At 41.1% G+C, this 17522-nt stretch overlaps 1 protein-coding gene across 2 annotated transcripts in view; it reads right to left on the reverse strand.

Annotated features, from left to right (window-relative positions):
* The window catches only part of abcc8 (ATP-binding cassette, sub-family C (CFTR/MRP), member 8), a 77850-nt gene extending 61115 nt beyond the window's left edge, over positions 1-16735 (reverse strand). For both annotated transcript variants that reach the window (XM_034141155.1, XM_034141154.1), the window contains exons 1-6: positions 16517-16735; positions 12913-13075; positions 9250-9391; positions 7731-7852; positions 4910-5076; positions 2993-3235 (exon numbers count right to left, since the gene is read on the reverse strand). In XM_034141155.1, the coding sequence (XP_033997046.1) occupies positions 2993-3235; positions 4910-5076; positions 7731-7852; positions 9250-9391; positions 12913-13075; positions 16517-16537 (858 nt within the window). In that variant the 5' untranslated portion in view covers positions 16538-16735. The remainder of the gene's footprint in view (positions 1-2992; positions 3236-4909; positions 5077-7730; positions 7853-9249; positions 9392-12912; positions 13076-16516) is intronic.
* Between the last annotated feature and the right edge of the window lie 787 nt (positions 16736-17522).

The raw sequence follows: 17522 nt of genomic DNA on the forward strand, positions 1-17522 counted from the left end.
CAGAAGAAGGCAGACAGGAAGTAAACACTAACAGGAACACGATGTGGGCTCTGCAGTGTTTAAGGACTTGTTAGTGGATCATAAACTGTTAACAGAGTTGGCCAATGCTGCCGTAAAGTTGTTGTTGTCGCAGTTCCAGCCGTTGGTGCGCCGTGGAACGGCATTTTAAGTCAATAAAATCATTTCAATTAATATTGGGAGTCAAGTCGTTAGTTTGCTTAGTATCTGGCCGTGTAATAAGCGGGATAATGTGCAGCGGCTTGGTCATTATGGGGAAAAGAACACCCTTCATGCTCATCAAGATCAGCCTGTCGGGGGTTCTTTCCCCACAATTTTTCTCTGGTGTCGGAATGTCTTGCGATGTTGATGAATTCTTAAAAAACAAAACAGCATTTAATTTCGGGTTGTGTTGTGTTGTGTGTAAATGTGTTGTAACTGCGTTACTGAGAATTGTAACAGGTACAGTAGTATATTACCCAAATTTCATTAGAAATGCGTTACATTACTTCGTTACAGCAAAAAGTAATACAAGATTAGCCTACTGTAACTCTGTTACTTTTGTAACGCGTTACACCCAACACTGCTCCGCACTGCGACTGCTGCGTCACGTGACTGGTGATTAATATAGTTTCACAGTAGAGCTCAGACCACCTACTTGATAAGATCTATAACTGTAAAAATGATCATCAAAAAGTCGAGGCAGACTGGTAGAGCTACTCATTCAAATGTTATATTACTATAAAAAACAACACAACAGCTTGTTCGAGTGAGTTTGCAATGATCAGAGGAAAACATCTGGACTGTCCTGGTGCAGTAAACACTCCCACATCCTCACTGTGTGTTTGTGTGTGTGTGTGTGTGTGTGTGTGTGTGTGTGTGTGTGTGTGTGTGTGTGTGTGTGTGTGTGTGTGTGTGTGTGTGTGTGTGTGTGTGTGTGTGTGTGTGTGTGTGTGTGTGTGTGTGTGTGTGTGTGTGCATGTGTGTGCGTGTGACTAGGTCATTTACAGAAATGGGTCACTGTGCACGTCACATAAACACACACACACACACACACACACACACACACACACACACACACACACACACACACACACACACACACACACACACACACACACACACACACACACACACACACACACACACACACACACACACACAATCCCTTTCCACCTTGGGTTCAGACGAAAAGGAAGGAGGACATTTCCTTTTCACACACACAAAGTGAAACTAGCTTCCCATGCAGTTCTTTCACCCCCCCCGGGGGTCGGGATGACACCACGTTCACAGTGGAATGGGAATGACCCGCCTCCTCCATGCTCCCCTTTAATCCCCCCCCCAACCACTTATCCACTGGGATCTCTAAATCTCTCTCATCCTTTCTCCTGGCGGAAGTAAGTGGGTTTGCGTTCACACCGGACGCACATGCAGCAGTGACGAATCTCTGTGACCTTCCAAACACTGGAAAACAGCGACCCAGGACAAGAGGCCCTTCACCTCCAACCCCTGACACGTGCTCCGTAACGGAGACCGAAAGAGAGGCAAGAACAAAAGAAGGAACAATTATATGTAATGAGAAAACTACCCCAGTTTGGACTGATTTTTAAAAGACTGGAAGCACACTGCCTTGGGACGAGTGTGGAAAAAAACAGAAAGGACAGAAGCATTTGTGTGCGCCTCTCCAGAACATAATTAACGTTAACCATGAATTTCAAACAGCTGAACTGCAAACTAGCCTGTATTTCAATTTTGCGAAAAAGAAGAGAAGGGACTAACAAAGCGTCAATATTTCATGCCTATATAGGAGGAAGCATTGTTTGTTAAAAGCAGCAGCTAATACATTTCGCATGCATTAGTAGGTACATGCATGAAAAGCATTGAGGATAAACTCAAAGGGAAACTTTTTTGTAGCTTTTATCTAAAGGCACTAAGATTTAATTTCATTTTAATTTCATTCAAGCATTAAATTCTTGTTTGTATTGTCCAGCATCCAACCATCCGTTTTCCATACCAGCTAAGAGTTGAAGGGGGGTAAGTATCATGCAATGGATGAGAGGGAAGTATATCAAAGACCGTGTCATCATTTAAAGTTTCAGTTTTAACTAAGCTGCATGTCTTTTGATTGTGAAAAGAAACCCTTAAAGACACAATATTTCCACTTTTCATCTCTGTGACGTCTGACTAGAGTTTAATAGTCCCAGTTCAGCCAGCGCTGAGTCATCACAGGACAGAGATCAGTGTCTCTTTAGACAGCTGCATTACAAAAAAGAAAAGAAAATGAAAACGTTGTAAATTCCCAGATCAGGTTATGCACATGTCAGACTGAGACAGCAATCCAACATTACACACACAAAATGACAGCTCAAATAACCAATAGAATCAGAAAGGTGGGGAGGTCGTCCATGAGGAGCTGCACTCAGAACACAGGCTCTTACGTACATCTTCAAATCCTTTTATTTGTTTGTGAGTGGAAAATCCAAGTTGATCCCTTGATGATAATCACCACATTCAGTAGTTTACTCCTTGTTTTATGATCTGGTTTGTGTGAGTATGCTATCGTCAAACAGCAAAGAAAACTTCACATGCAGATTTTTGCTTTGCTCTTCGTTTAAAACATGCTTTTGCTTTGGACTGAAAACGACAAGCCATAGAGAAAACGCCAATATATGAATACTCCCTTAATCCATTTTTTTTTCCAACATACACATCATATTCTGTTGCTTTCTGTTGCAATCTGCACCAGAGCATGATACATCCACGACTATCCATTCAGCACCAATGACGCAACAAACAGAGTGAGGCTTTTGATTTCAGTTGCAAAGCCTCAGATCTGACATCAAACACATCGACTATGTTTAAAAATATCTCAAGGCAATCTTAAATTGGCTGCCTTTTGCACTGGTCATTGGGCTAAATGGATTCCAGCACTATACAGCACTCTCTCTAGAAAGAAGTAAAGATGAACCACGCACCAGTTGGCCGGGGCACTCACCTTCTGGTCCTCGAAGGCCTTGCGTAGCTTGATGTAGTTGGTGAGGGCCCTCATGGCGATGGGCAGCTTCCCGATGACCTTGAGGTCGATGGGTCGTCTGTGAGCGTCTGTAATAAAAGTGTTCATCCACCAGTAGGTGGCTTTGGACAACAGGTTCACGAAGGGCTGAAGGAAACGAACACCCAGGTCCTGGAGGTCCTCGGGGGGCTTCACCTCTGTGGGGTCAGCGTAACACATGTAGCGCTGTGAGAAAAGAAGGGAAGACAGACAAGTTTGACTATTAGACTCACTGTTTCCCATGCAGGGGCCTGTAAAATGGATAAGATGAACACGTGCAACCGCTGATTAAACCCTCAATGGAATATAACATTAGCTCCTCCCTGGCATGTTCTATGGAGTACACACAGTTTTTAGTGGGATTAATTATAGTTGGCAGGAAAAATAATTGGTCTCTATTGTGGACCAATAACAGGTTGCCTGATGTCACTATGACAATTGCCAAATCTTGGCAAAGCTTTTTATATGTTGTACTTTTATAACAATTAGGCTGAACAGAATAGAAGAAAAGGAGAATAATAGATGTGGTGCACACAACTTTAGATTTAGGGAAATTAGCACAGAATAGGTCCAGATACTGGTTATTAACAAGTTATAATTATTTCATTATACCAAAAGTCCCATGATATTTTGTTTGAAATTGGTTTAAGATCTGAAATAATAATGTTTTGCAGAATTACGTTTTGTAGTGTATGAAATAAATCAGATTTCATTGGAGAATTTGGGGGATTAGCAGTATTTTGGGATGGAAGAGTAAAGTTTAGACTGGATTATTAAAAAAGTGATTATTGATCATTGTAACATTAATTCACAAAGAAATGTAACATTTTAAACAATTTAATTAATACAAAAGAGATAGTTTGAAATGAACTTTAAAGTTATGATGCAGTAGAAATTGGCAGAGTCTTTGCTTCAACAGAGTGCAGTGCATGATGGGAGAATCCCTTCCTCTGCCATTCACCCTGAGGAACGAGATTCAATAACAGATGTGTTCTCAGTGCAGAGGTTAACAGATTCAAACACATACCAAATTCTCCAGGGGAAAAGGGTACACGAGTCTGACATTTTCTCAGTGGCGTCAGAAAGGGTTTGATAACAGGAAATGTCTAAGGAAAAGTTATGACCACGATCTCTGTGTTGTGCAATCAATACAACAGACCTTTAGATGCCACTGCTCCAACATCAGTTTTAAGATATTGTTGATCACATTCCAGACACTGTTTAGTGGGCTGGCACATTAAACAGTGTACGAGCCAGATAAGAGGGCAGAGGCTGTTATTGTCAGTTCAGTTTCATCAAGGGATCTGACCTTCATTTCCTTCCTTTTGTGATTCAGGTGTGTTGATTTTCTTGCCTTATTTTTTATGCCTTTTTTATTTAAGTTTGTGTTTTTTAAGCATTGCTAAAAGCATGTTGGGCTGTCAGTCAGCCCTTTGTTCCCGACGGAATTATATCAACAACTATTGGATGGATTCATGTGACATTGTTTACAGATATATATTGTTCACACAGAATGATGCGAAATTACTTGAGTGATCCCCTGACATCTAATCTTGTATTTTTGAAAATCTTGGAAATCAGCCATATATTTTGGTACAGTAATTCAGGTCTCCTTCACTATTAGTTGCAACATTCGTCACAATAACAACATAAAAATAACTTTCCAAACAACATTGGTGAAAATGTAAAACATAATGTAGCATCATTGCATCATCAAATGTTTATCTCATCCTGGGAAGCTTTACTGATCACTGGCTATTGAAGACGTTAGTATGTCAGATTAAAACTAAAGGTGAATAAAGCTTTAATACAGGACACATTCATATGACTTCACACACAAGAAAACACACAGACACTCACCCTTCCCAGGATGACATTGACCTCCACAGCCAATAGGAGTCCATACAGCAGCATTAGCAGTCCGGTGATGCAGTAGCGTAGCTGCCGGGGGCCGATGCCATGCTCGGTGTATTTGGCAAACTTGATGGTCTTCATGATGAAAGCCAGCACCCAGTAGATCAGCAGGGCTGAGGAGAATTAGCAGGGATCAAAGAAGGACAGCACTTCACTGGACGAGCCAAAAACATAAATAAACCAACTCCAGATGGCTAATATCAGAGGACTTATCAGTGTTTTTGAAACTGGATTTGAGTAATTTATTTGATGCACTTGTTAAAGTCTGTGTTACTTTTCATAAATGACATAAAGACATGGTTCAATTGATGTTTTTTGAGTGATGTTTTCCGTGTTAGCATCATTTCAGTTCTTGTTTTTGTCTTTTGGGACAGCTTTCTGTCCCCAGAACTAAACATGGAGAATCAGCGTTTAGTTATTATAATCAAAATATCTGGAACAAACTCCCAGAAACATGCAGGTCCGCTGCAACTCTTACTACTTTTAAATTCAGGCTCAAGACTTTTATTTTTTCCACTGCTTTTAACTGAACTATTCATATCTCACACTGCACTGTAACTTTTATTCATGTATTTCATACCTGTGTTATTCTATATTAGCTTGTTCTATGTTTATTTTATTCTCTTTGCTTTTTAATGACTGTTTTTAAATGCCATCTTATAATGTGTTTCCGTTGCACTATTTCTTAATGTTTTTCATTTTTGTAAAGCACTTTGAATTGCCTTGTGTTGAAATAACACTATACGACAAAATATGTATCTGACCAGTGTCAGATTTTAAGGCAATCTCATTTAATCCAGAAAAGACCACTAATATAATATTCTTTGAGAAGATGAGAAGACCATCTATACCCCAACAATAGTGGCAGCGTGTGAGTCAATGGAACCAATTCATGAGTTTCGATTTAGAAGTTTCATTGCTGTTCGTGCAATAATAAAACACAGAGACTGTCTATGCAAACACAGAAGACTATTAATGATGCGTGTGGAGGGCAAGTCTTAGAGGAGGGCAAGTCTTAGAGCAGCACCACAGGGATCATTACAGAAGCAATAAAAAATCTGAACAAATACAAAGTATGTCCTAATTAACTTCACCGTTGCTATGGGGATACTTCATTATATTGTATTAGTTTTCACTGTTCATAACGGATAATTATTATTTTTTATATAACAAAAGGAGGAAAAAGTAAGAAATAAATTATTGTAAAAAAACACAGAAACCTTTCACCAAGAACGATTATAATTGTGTAATTGTGAAGAGCTTGTGTAATTTGATGTATTCTTCAGTTCTTAACTCAGAGGTGAAAGAGGTGCCTAAGGTCAGTTTCATAGTCAAGACATTCTCACTCCCAACTCGTCCCTTATAGTCCTTGGTCGGGACCATCTGCAGTCACTTTTTGACGCATTGAGGTACAATATAAACTTCAAAGTGCCGAGTGTAAAGGACATTTCTAGAGCAAGGACTCGAAATACAATGATAACACGGGAGAGCTGGAACTTGATGGCAGACACCAGGGCCGTCCCTCCCTACAGGCCGATCATGCAGACTGCGTGGGGCCTCACCTTACGGAGGGGGCCTCACCTCGCGGAGGGGGCCTCATCTGGGGGGGGGGGGAGCCGCAAATGCGGCGCACCTATGCGTTTATGCGGCGCAATTAGTGTGGTATCGCCGCTGCGAGGCTCCACTAGAAAATATTTACCTCAAAACAGAGTAATCCAACTTTGCATTAATCAAGTGACGGAATTTAAAGACGTTATGTAAGTTGAGTGTGTTGCATTACTCCTTCGTTAGGTTATGGCAACAACTACGTTTGAAATAATGTATTGTTTGGGTTTAAGTATCTTTTTAATTTAACTTAAATTACAAAGTAGGTTATGTGGGGGAAACTTCTGTGTAGCAATGCAGTGGGAGTCACCGACTCAGGAAGGAGACACAGGGAGAGCTGGAGCTTTGATGTCAAACACTGATGGTTTATTTAAGAGCTTCGGCCGGAGAATTCACAAAACAAATCTGGAGTCAGAGGTTCTGACTGCACGGTACAGTTGCCACGTCAATTCTCAAGAGCCTCTCTCTCGATAGACCTTTTAACTGGTTCAGAGAGAGCAATCAACATATTTGAGGAGATAGACTAAACAGCTGGGAACACTGAATTACTTGCGTCTGACACTTATGGCCTCGAAGATTTCACACCTTGGAGTCCACAAGCACCAAGAAGGAAGTGTTCCAGCGTACCCACAACAATAAACCATTTGTGACCGAGAGTTGCCCGGTCATAAACTGGTAACAACAACATATGGCTGAAGCAGCCCCTTCCTTAAGGGAGATAACAGACGTCAGGGTTGGTCATAAACGTCAAAGGGCAAAAGGTGGATATCTAGGAGAATTATTCCCTAACAGTTTATTTATGCAAGTTTAGTAAATGTTAGTCATTGACTTCAGTTTTATGCAAAAATGACACCAGAGGGTACGTCGAGTGTCATAGGTCACCAAGCTGCTGTATTGGACGAGCCAGCAGTGAGAACGCAATTTTTGTTCAATAGTTTGATTCATCTGAGTTCTACAAGCCTCGATCCCTAACACCCAAGAACTTTCATTACATTTTATATTTTATACTCAGTGCTCTTGTTTGAAAGCCTCACTTTGGTTCAGAGCTAAGTAAACACCAACAGCAAAAGACAAGACATGAATCAATGGGGGAGCAAAGTTAAAAAAGAAAACATCTAATGAGTACTAAACAAAGGATAGTTGAATTAAAAAAATACTGTACCTAATAGTAGTTTGGGGAAGTTGGAGGTCTCGATGTTATGATAGTAGATAATAGAGGTGATGCCAGCCATAAAGGCCAGAGCTGCAGGCATGTATAGATGAAGATGAAGGGATTGGCTGAATCTGCAAATTAAATTCAAATCAGATAGAGAAAGAACATCTTGAGTTAACACAACGTGACAAATGTGAAGGGCTCCTAAGCACAGCATTGAAGTGAGTGTGAATAGCCCGATGAAGAGGCCAGCTCTTTAATTCAGTACACACTCGTCTCCAGTCTGCAGAAAGGGCTCAAAACAGGTAGCAAGTGCTTACTTGACCTTGTTTGAAAGAGACTCATTGCGTTAGGAAATAACAGTATGCATAGGGCACAGAATTGAAGAAAAAGGATAACAGGATATAAATAACGAGACAGGGATTTAGAGAGATGGATTCTCTACTGTATCTAGCCATGTCTCCCGGAGACTGAAAACATTTCTTATATGTGGCTGATTATAAAAATACAAGTATAATAAGATTGGACATATTATTAATACAGACACAACGTTTTAAGGCACATGCTTTATGGCTGTATTAAGTGTTGTTGGAAAAGCACAAACACCTTAAATTAGTTAAAATGTGATATTAGCTTAAATTAGCAATACCAGCCACTGATTTGTATATTATATTAACACAAGACAAGCAAATGCTGTAGGTCTATTGTTACAATACAGCTTATCATGTACAAATGACAATTGCACTTACTGAGTAGTAGTAACTGCCCTATTGTTTCTGTTGGTAATTTGGCAATAATTGTATCATTTAAGAGTCATCCCTCAATCCTGGGTTAGCTTCAGCCATAGGCTACAACACTGTAACACAATAGTGTGGCTTTCTTCTCAATGAAGCTTGTCATTTTTAACAAGATACAAATAATAATTTGTGAGCAATCAGCAATTGCAACTCTTACGTTTTTGTCAAAGTGCAGCTGCTAACGCTAGGGTAGTTATCTATGGATTAAATACAAAATGAAATAGAACCAGGCGCTTCATTATCACAAACCTGTACAGTAGCAGATATCCAGAATATGGTTGGAAAACCGCTGTATGTAATATAAAATATAAACTATATATATTAAAAAAGCTTCTCTAGTGAATCAATATTGAGTAATTGCTATAAGCAGATGAAGTTGATAAATAATATAGGCCAAAAAAGTGTATTGTATTCACCTGCCATTCCAGGTTTATAAAATAGTCTTTGATTAACTACTAGCATGAGTCAGATATACTCTCCGTCCCACAGCACAATGCAGATTGATTAATCATCTCAATGTCAGTTGCATCTGTTTATCAAATACCACTGTTTAAAAGTAGTTAATAATGTAAAACGTTAAACATTTACAAGTAAGTAATAATAATTGGAATAGCCTAACAATTGCTTATAAATACTAAATAGTATAGTCACACATCATCAGTGTCAGTGGAAATTAAGAGAAAAACATCAGTTACACTGGCAGGTTAGATTATTTAGTGTGTGGAACATACCCATCAGACACAATGCCCTCTGCAAACTCACAGACGAGGATAAACAGTAGGACAAAGGTGAGCAGCCAGCGCAGGTTGTGACCCTGGAAGTGCAGCCAGGTGCTGTGGTGGATGTGGACCTTTGAACTCTGGCTGGCCCAGCCTAAAGAAGGAGACAGGAAATGAAAGTTTTAATAAAAGCATCAGGGGTTTGTCACTTTAAATACATATGCAACAGTAACATTAAAGAGTGACTTGTAATCATGTCTGTAGATGGTCAGAAAGTGTAAAGATGGATCGAAATAACAGTAGTTCAGTCAGACAACTCACGTGTTTCTTTAACATGTTTATTAGAAGCAGCATATAGTTGAGTTTGGCGACTAGGCTCGGGCATCATCACTCCATAGATATACATAGCACGATGAGTGATGATTAAATAACTAACCCCCGAGCCTACAGGTGTAAGCTGGGGTGGTGGTGGGGCAGGCAAGCAGCAGCGACGTAGAGGTAGCTGCAGCAATAGCAGCAGCAAGCAATGCATGGAGAGAGATCTGGCAGGTTAAATAGAGCGGCATATTAAGGAGACTCTGTTTGGTTGGTTGTAGAGTAGTGAGGGGCGTTATGTATGAATGCAGCATAAGTGCTCGAGTTGACTGCCTGAACTAGCTCGCAGGCTTCGCCCCATTTAGACAGTAGCTTGACACACTTCTCTGTGAGTAGCTGTGAATTGGCACTCAAGAAAATAAACATTTACACAGTTTTGACCTAGTGCTTTCTATTCCCAGTGCAACCCTTAATTTCAGGAGCTACATATATGATAAAGTGCTTTTATGATCACAGCTTAATGAAAAGGCTGAAGGACTAGATTGTAAAGACTAAAAGGATGGGGCTGCTGGGGGGAATTGCAGCCATTACCATTTCTGAACTCAGGACACTTATGTTATTTTCACTTTCATTACATTACTCGAGGTTAGGCAGGTACGACAATGAGAGTGGCCAGATAGCTGATGGCCTTAAACCGCCATGTCAATTATTTGAGCTTTTATTACATGTTACTTGTTAGACGCTTTTATCCAAAGTGACTTACATACATTCAGTACTGTGGACAATCCCCACAGGAGCAATTTGGGGTGAAGTGTCTTGCCCAGGGACACAACGACATGCTGACTGCAGTGGGGTTTGAACTGCAGTGGGGTTTGAACTTGCTACCCCCTGATTTGAAGTCCAGCACACTACCCACTGAGCCACAGCCTCCCTCCACTTTTATTGTGTCTGTGTCCTTTCACTTTGCTAGATGTACAAATCTTTATTATAACAATGATATAGTCATCAAATTGCAATTGATGTAATATTGTGAGTCACGGCTGTCATAAAACACATCTCTGGTGACAACATTATGTTAATCACTCTGTTTGCTGGCACCTTAGCGGTTGGACACTTCATCTCTATGTGAAGTGTTGGCAGCACAGGCTGGCAATCGCTCACACACACACACACACACACACACACACACACACACACACACACACACACACACACACACACACACACACACACACACACACACACACACACACACACACACACACACACACACACACACACACACACACACACACACACACACACACACACACACACACACACACACACACACACACACACACACACACACACTAAACACGATAACTCACACTGCGCTCCAGTGTTGTGCCTTACCTGACGCAACATTTCTCGCATGTGTAAAACAAACTAAATTCAGTTTTTGATTATACATAACTTGGACTTATCTGGAATATGGGAAACATTCAGGGTTTCGGTTTGACAGCAGCTAGAGAAGGCTGAGGCTGGAGCTTAAATGGTCTGCAGAAAATTATAATCTATTGTGTGCATCAATGAATTATATCACTAATTTTGTTTACAAATAAGCAAGGGTTCGAAATTCTTAAATTTTATATTTTTCTTGTATATCTTATGTGATATTTGATTAAACATATTTGAGTTCTTGACTGCATGTTGAAAGAAAAAATCATTAAGATCTTCAAAACATGTTTTCACCCGTTTCAATTATTTCTAAGCAATAGGTTGCAGCCCTAACTGAGGTTGAACATGTTTTTAGTCATTAATGGTGCAAGAAAACTGTCTCATAAAAGTGTTGTGGTGCATGTATCTACATTGTTAACCTTGATGAGACTAGCTGACTCGCTGCAGGTCAGGATACAGCGCAGAGTACATCTATAATGCTGGACACAAAAGCTTTTAATACCTCTGAAGGGTTTTATTTGGTTAGAGAGTTGTTAGTCAAAGCAGTAGAGCTGGAGGTGACAGCAGAGAGAGAGAATTCATATACAGTATTTATACAGTCTATGGATCACAGCAGCTTCAGGAACGTTCTCTTGGGTCGTCCTGGACACACACTGCTTTTCAGTCATTGTTTTGCCTTTCCCATTTCAGTTTGCTAGTTGCCATAACTTCATTCTGATGTCTTTGTGCCAATCATACAAGAGTGTTTTTAAAATGACAAACAAAACATTGATGAAGGCCATCTCCACAGTGTTTCTACAAACATCTAACCTTTGAAAAAGATACAAAACTAACAATATTTGACAGCCAGAGCAGTTCTAAGAGACATGCTCACATGCCGATTTTTACCATGTTCACCATCTTAGTTTAGTGTGTTAGCATGCTTACAGTGGCTTGGTACTGCTTGCTGCTTAGTACTTAGTTTTTTTATTACATTACAGTACATAACACACGTAAGACGCTCTTTTTTTTCTTAGCCATTATCTTTAGCAGATATTTGGTCAAAATAAATATTGGGCAAATTTGGCGCAGTGGTTGCACAGTTTACAAAAAAAGGAATCACCCAAGTTGTTACAATTCATGCTTGGGCGAACATTGAAGTCTTTATTAAACTTTACAACAAATGTAATTGTTGAGATATTTCAGTGGTTGCACAGACAGACAAGACAGACAGACAGACAGGTTAGCATTGCTAGCATGGCTAATAACACATATATCTATAGTGACTAAAAGTGCCTACTTAAAAAACAAAGAAACAGACAAACTAAATGAGAGATATGATTAATATATGGAACTATGTATGGATGCAATCGGGAGTGTAATGCGGTTATTGAGGAAGACAAAATATAATCAATGAACAATGGGGAACACAGAGCAACTATCAGACCAGTTGTATCAAGGGACATTGTGTTAAAAAGGTACACATGGTGTGCATATACTCAGATGTAAGAGGAAGGATTATGAAGCGCGTTTTGTACGAGTGGAGCAGCAGTGTGTGCAGCGACGCTTAGCTGGTTACACGATGGTGACACTAATGGAATGGCCAGCAGCCAGGAAGGAGGGCAAAGGATATAAAGACCTATCTGAGTCTATACATCACATTCACCAGCGTGTAAAGAAATAAGTCCTTAACTTCTAGCACACTTCTAACCTTGCTAATGGGACTACAGAGAGGGTGTTTTAACTGAGGGAACAAAGTGCACATACGAGCGCATTAATAAAACAAAGGTAAAGTGAATAAATACTGTAGACACTAATGAAAACAGATGCTTTCATTAGTCTATTAGTCACTTTACACACATATATACCGAGTGTGTGTGTGTGTGCACAGGGAGCTATGATGGGTAGAGGTTGAGGATTTCACCTCACAGTTACACTCACCAATGAAGAGGATGGGGAAGGTGATGAAGAGGAGGAACACATGTGGCACCACGTTGAGCGCATCCAGGAAACAGCCGTTGTTCAGAACCCCCCCGTCCACATTGTATGCCACCGAGTTATTCTCGTTCCCACAGAACGCCAAGGACATGGTGGAACTGGGACTCTGCGAGGAACCGGCCGGTGGAGGAGGAAGAGGAAGAGGAAGAGGAGGGGAGGGGGGGGAGGACCACAGACAGGAGGAAACACAGACAGATTTTAAATAGTGGCTCTCAGAGCATGTCAACCCTTTTCTAAGGGAACACTGGATGGTGTCTTCAATAGGAAATTCCCAAAGAGACCTGCTCCCTCTGGAATCCAGCTAACAAAAATCAGATCCAATGAAAGAGAGGAGACAAAGGAAAAAAGAGAAAAAGGAGGGAAATGTGGGGTCAGAAGCAGTCACAGCAGCTGCTCTCTCTCCTCTCCGGCAGACTAAGCTTCTTTCCTGGCCATGCTGGTGAGAAACATCTGCACGCCGTCCGTCTGCAATCCTCAGGCATCCTCTGAAACTGAAGCTTCACTTGGCTCTGCACCGCTCCACGAGAATGCATTCAGACACACATACACACAAAAGCATGCACACACACACAGAGCAGCGGTGGCATTCTGCAGTGCATCCGCTATTCTTGTCTCTTTGAAAATGAAAGTCGACCTTGGAAGACAAGGCAGAGGGAGGAAGAGTATACCGGCGAGCAGGAGGACTGAGAGCCACTGAAGACAAGGGGGGGAAGTGCAGGAGAGCAGTGAAAGATGTAGAGAGAGAGAGAGGAGAGAGAAAGGGGGGGTACAGATGCTGAGTGAGCAGTAAAAGCATCATACAAAAGGTACGTGTGAAGCATGAGCAAGCGCACTAATCTAAATCCTTACCCCAGCAATTACATAACCCTACCCCCAGTCATTTATCATTTTGGTTCACATTAAGAGCATTAAGTAAGGAAGAGCACAGCAGCGACTGAATAACCAGGCTGGAAACGTAAAAAAAAAATGATATAAAATATGAATAAATGCCACGGATGCAATATGTGCCGGTCCTGCAGGGAGAGATCCCGCGGCAGCCAATCACAGCTGACGTTTCTCAGAGGGATCAGCAAAGAGGCACATGGGAGCAGATTTTGATAATTCATGTTTGAATAGACTCATGGCCTTTTTTTTACTAGTAAAAATAATTGATGTTTAGTGTAATCCAAGCCACCATGACCTTTGCATAGTGACAACAACAATAGGAAGAAAAGCCTAAATGTGTTTACATATCTGTGGAATCAAGTGATATAAGAATACACAAACAGATAATGTATTCATAGTCATTATACACATGTGGCCCTGTGCATGCCATTAATAAAAGCAACATAACATTACTCTTGATGTCGAGCTGCTTGAAAGAGATATTCAGTTTTTTCCAATTAAAATGTCTGCTTGTCTGCAGGTTTGCATTCTGCATTTCTTTCATTAACTAACTCCCTGAGAAACCAATTGCTGTAAAGTAATATTATGTAGTAGTAATTCTACAGATTTCTTTACTTAAAATGCCAGGAGATGCTTTCTACTTTTCCATTACAGTTTGCTGTAATTGTAGCTGTGCAGATGTAAAGCAAGACATAAAAGCATGTGTAACAATTTCATATTTATTCCAGGAAGAATTAAAAAACGTTTGATTCAATTGCAGCAACCTTGAGTGTCTCAAATTATGTTAATGTTGGCGGAGTTTACAAACGCAGGCAGAGCAGGCTTTTCTTCGCAAACAAATAGCTGAGACATATTTCTCTTTTAAACTAATAGAGTATTAGAAAAATAATAAATCAATGCGATTACTTTTAGGAAGCTGTTACACTGAAGGTCCAAAGGAATTTCGGAAGCATTGACATGTGAAGGAACAAGACACCGGGCATAGCTGGAAGTAAAGAAATTCTTGCTAATCTTTCATTTGAACACACAAGATAAACAGGTCATAAAGACTGCAGCCACATCCTCTCACTTCCTCTTACCCAGAAGACCATAGACCAGCTGACAGTAAACAGCTAGGCAATATGTGGCTTCTTGAAGGAGAGGGATACTTCTGTTCTGTTTAGCAAAAGTAGACAGCAATTCCAGACATACTTGCCAACCCTCCCGATTTTCGCGGGAGACTCCCGATTTCATTGCCCTCTCCCGGTTTCCTCCCGGGGTCATATTTCTCCCGCATTTCTCCCGATTTCTGACAAAATCAGATTTACTCAGGACTGTTTCCACTCGGACTTTAATACAGCTACACCATTGTTTGGTTTCCATGGTAGCGCGTCTCTTTAGACGCAACTGAAAGTCTGAGAGGGTGAGGAAGATAGTCACAGCAAACAGAACCAGAATCGACAATTCAACCCTCTGCTCACTCCTTTCCTTTCCTTTCCACATATGCTCCATCAAGGATGGTGCTACAGGCCGCAACTAGCACTTACAACTACAATAAGCATGTTAATGTTAATCTAATACAGCTCCGGCGAACCACTAGCCCCCCCCCCCCCCCCCCCCCCCCCCCCCCCCCGCGCTGGTTTTGGAAATGCTCCCGATTTCTGAGGTCTCAAGGTTGGCAAGTATGATTCCAGATGTTATGTCAGCAGGGGTTTTACCAACACAATGAGAACAGATTGCATCATGCAAGATACTGCCAGCATCAATGCCTCATATAAATAAAACAGCTTTATCATGAACTGTATTATTATCCTTCTTTTTTTTTTACTTCTGGGAAAACTGGCTGAGTTGTGGTTCTGTGCTGCCCTACATTTGAGATAAGCACTGTCCATCACTGGATTGCCTGGGGAGAGTTAAAGCTTCAGTGTGTAAAAAGAAAGAGAACAATGAGTAGAGCAGAAGCCACTCACAGAGACCCTTAGAAAATACAAAAGTGCTTAGTAAACCTGGGGTGCTTACAACAAAGATCGTGTATAATGCATTCCTAAAAACACTAATAGGAACAGCAAGAAATCGAGACTCTGCCATTGTTATAGAACCACAGATACAGACAGATGCCAACTAAATGTAACATGCTTGAATGTGTGAACAGTGTGTATGTGTATGTGTATGTGTATGTGTATGTGTATGTGTATGTGTGTGTGCCTCTGGGAGTAAAGTGAGGGTGAGAGGTGACTGATGTTATAATTTATATGTGAATCAATGTAGCAGGTTTCTCGCCCACGGATTGAAGGAATAAAATAAGTGTAGTGCTCATCCTAGAAAATGTTCTCTGTTCATCTGGCAGTGACAAATGTTCAACAGCTCAGTCGAGAAACCAACAAATGCAATATTTCATACTCTCCTTTCATTTCTGCGAGAGCCATGAATATTGATGATGTATTAACACGGGGAATCCTCAACTACTATCCAAAATGACTTGTTGCATAGTCTTGCATTCAATTCAGGACTGTAAAGCATTCAGTTGACATTTATATATAGGCTAGGTCTATTATGCACGTGTCAAATACTTCATGATTCCAACACCCCTTATAGTACTACTCTGTTGGGCATGAACTGCTTACAACATGCAGCCTGCTATTTAAAGTGAGTATCGACCAGTGTGAGAGACCAGGTGACTTACCAGTTTATATCGTGAGATCATTGTTGCAGCGGCGTTTCCCTGACTCCCAAAACTCTCTTCAGTACTGTCACATGCGTCGATTGGTCGTTAAAAAAACAAAAGGGGTACAATCTCCCAGATTGCACTCTCTCATGTGTTCAGAGTGCAGCCGACTTCTTGCCGTCCCACTTTGTGTTTGACCACCAACCAGGCGGAGGTTTAAGGAAGAAGGCAGTGAGCCATAGGCGGCGCGTGAGGCTCAGGTTTGGGAAGGCTAACTTGTTTTACCTGACGCTGCCCGCCTCCGACTGAGATCAACTCAGTGAAAGCACAGCCTGCTGACCAATCAGAGCTCAGTGTGCGGAGTTTAAATCTATCAAGTCATATTACAGGATAAAGGAAATACAGTTTAAACTGCCGTATGCAGGGAAGACGCCGATGTGTCGCGCATAATATCATAATATATCATATATTTCCTTATCTGAGTCAGCGTGCAACACAGTGTCACATACTGTAGGCAGAACTTGTGAGCTGTCCACGGTCCTGAACCCGGGTACAGAGGAGAAGGAGGAACAGGAAGAAGAAGAAGAAGAGGGCTAGTCTTCCATGGTAGGCCGCCTTTGGACTACAACGGGTTAAAGTAGCAGGGGCAGCTCAGCTGTCGATGCGACGCTGAAACTCGCAGCAGACAGCAGTCACGTATCGTATGTGGTCATGTACCGGAGCGGTTAAAGCGATGCTGCAGAGATACACACGTGTATTTACATTACATGACGGATGTTCTGGGTGACTTTTAGATAAACACAAGTTCGCATTTACAATTAACAAGTCACACATGTACTCTTATTGTCAACCTTTTTGACATTTAGGGTTAATTAAAAGCAGGATTACAAATCCAGATGGGACTAACCCTTAGAGTGTAATGATATTCAATAAGGGGCACTATTGCCCCCTGTGGACGTTTCATTCCAAAGCTGTATGGCTCCACAACCTCAATTTAAGCCGAGCTGGTGAAACAGTATAGAGA

This window comes from Trematomus bernacchii, unplaced genomic scaffold, assembly GCF_902827165.1.
Source record: "Trematomus bernacchii unplaced genomic scaffold, fTreBer1.1, whole genome shotgun sequence".
In the NCBI taxonomy this organism is placed as follows: domain Eukaryota; kingdom Metazoa; phylum Chordata; class Actinopteri; order Perciformes; family Nototheniidae; genus Trematomus; species Trematomus bernacchii.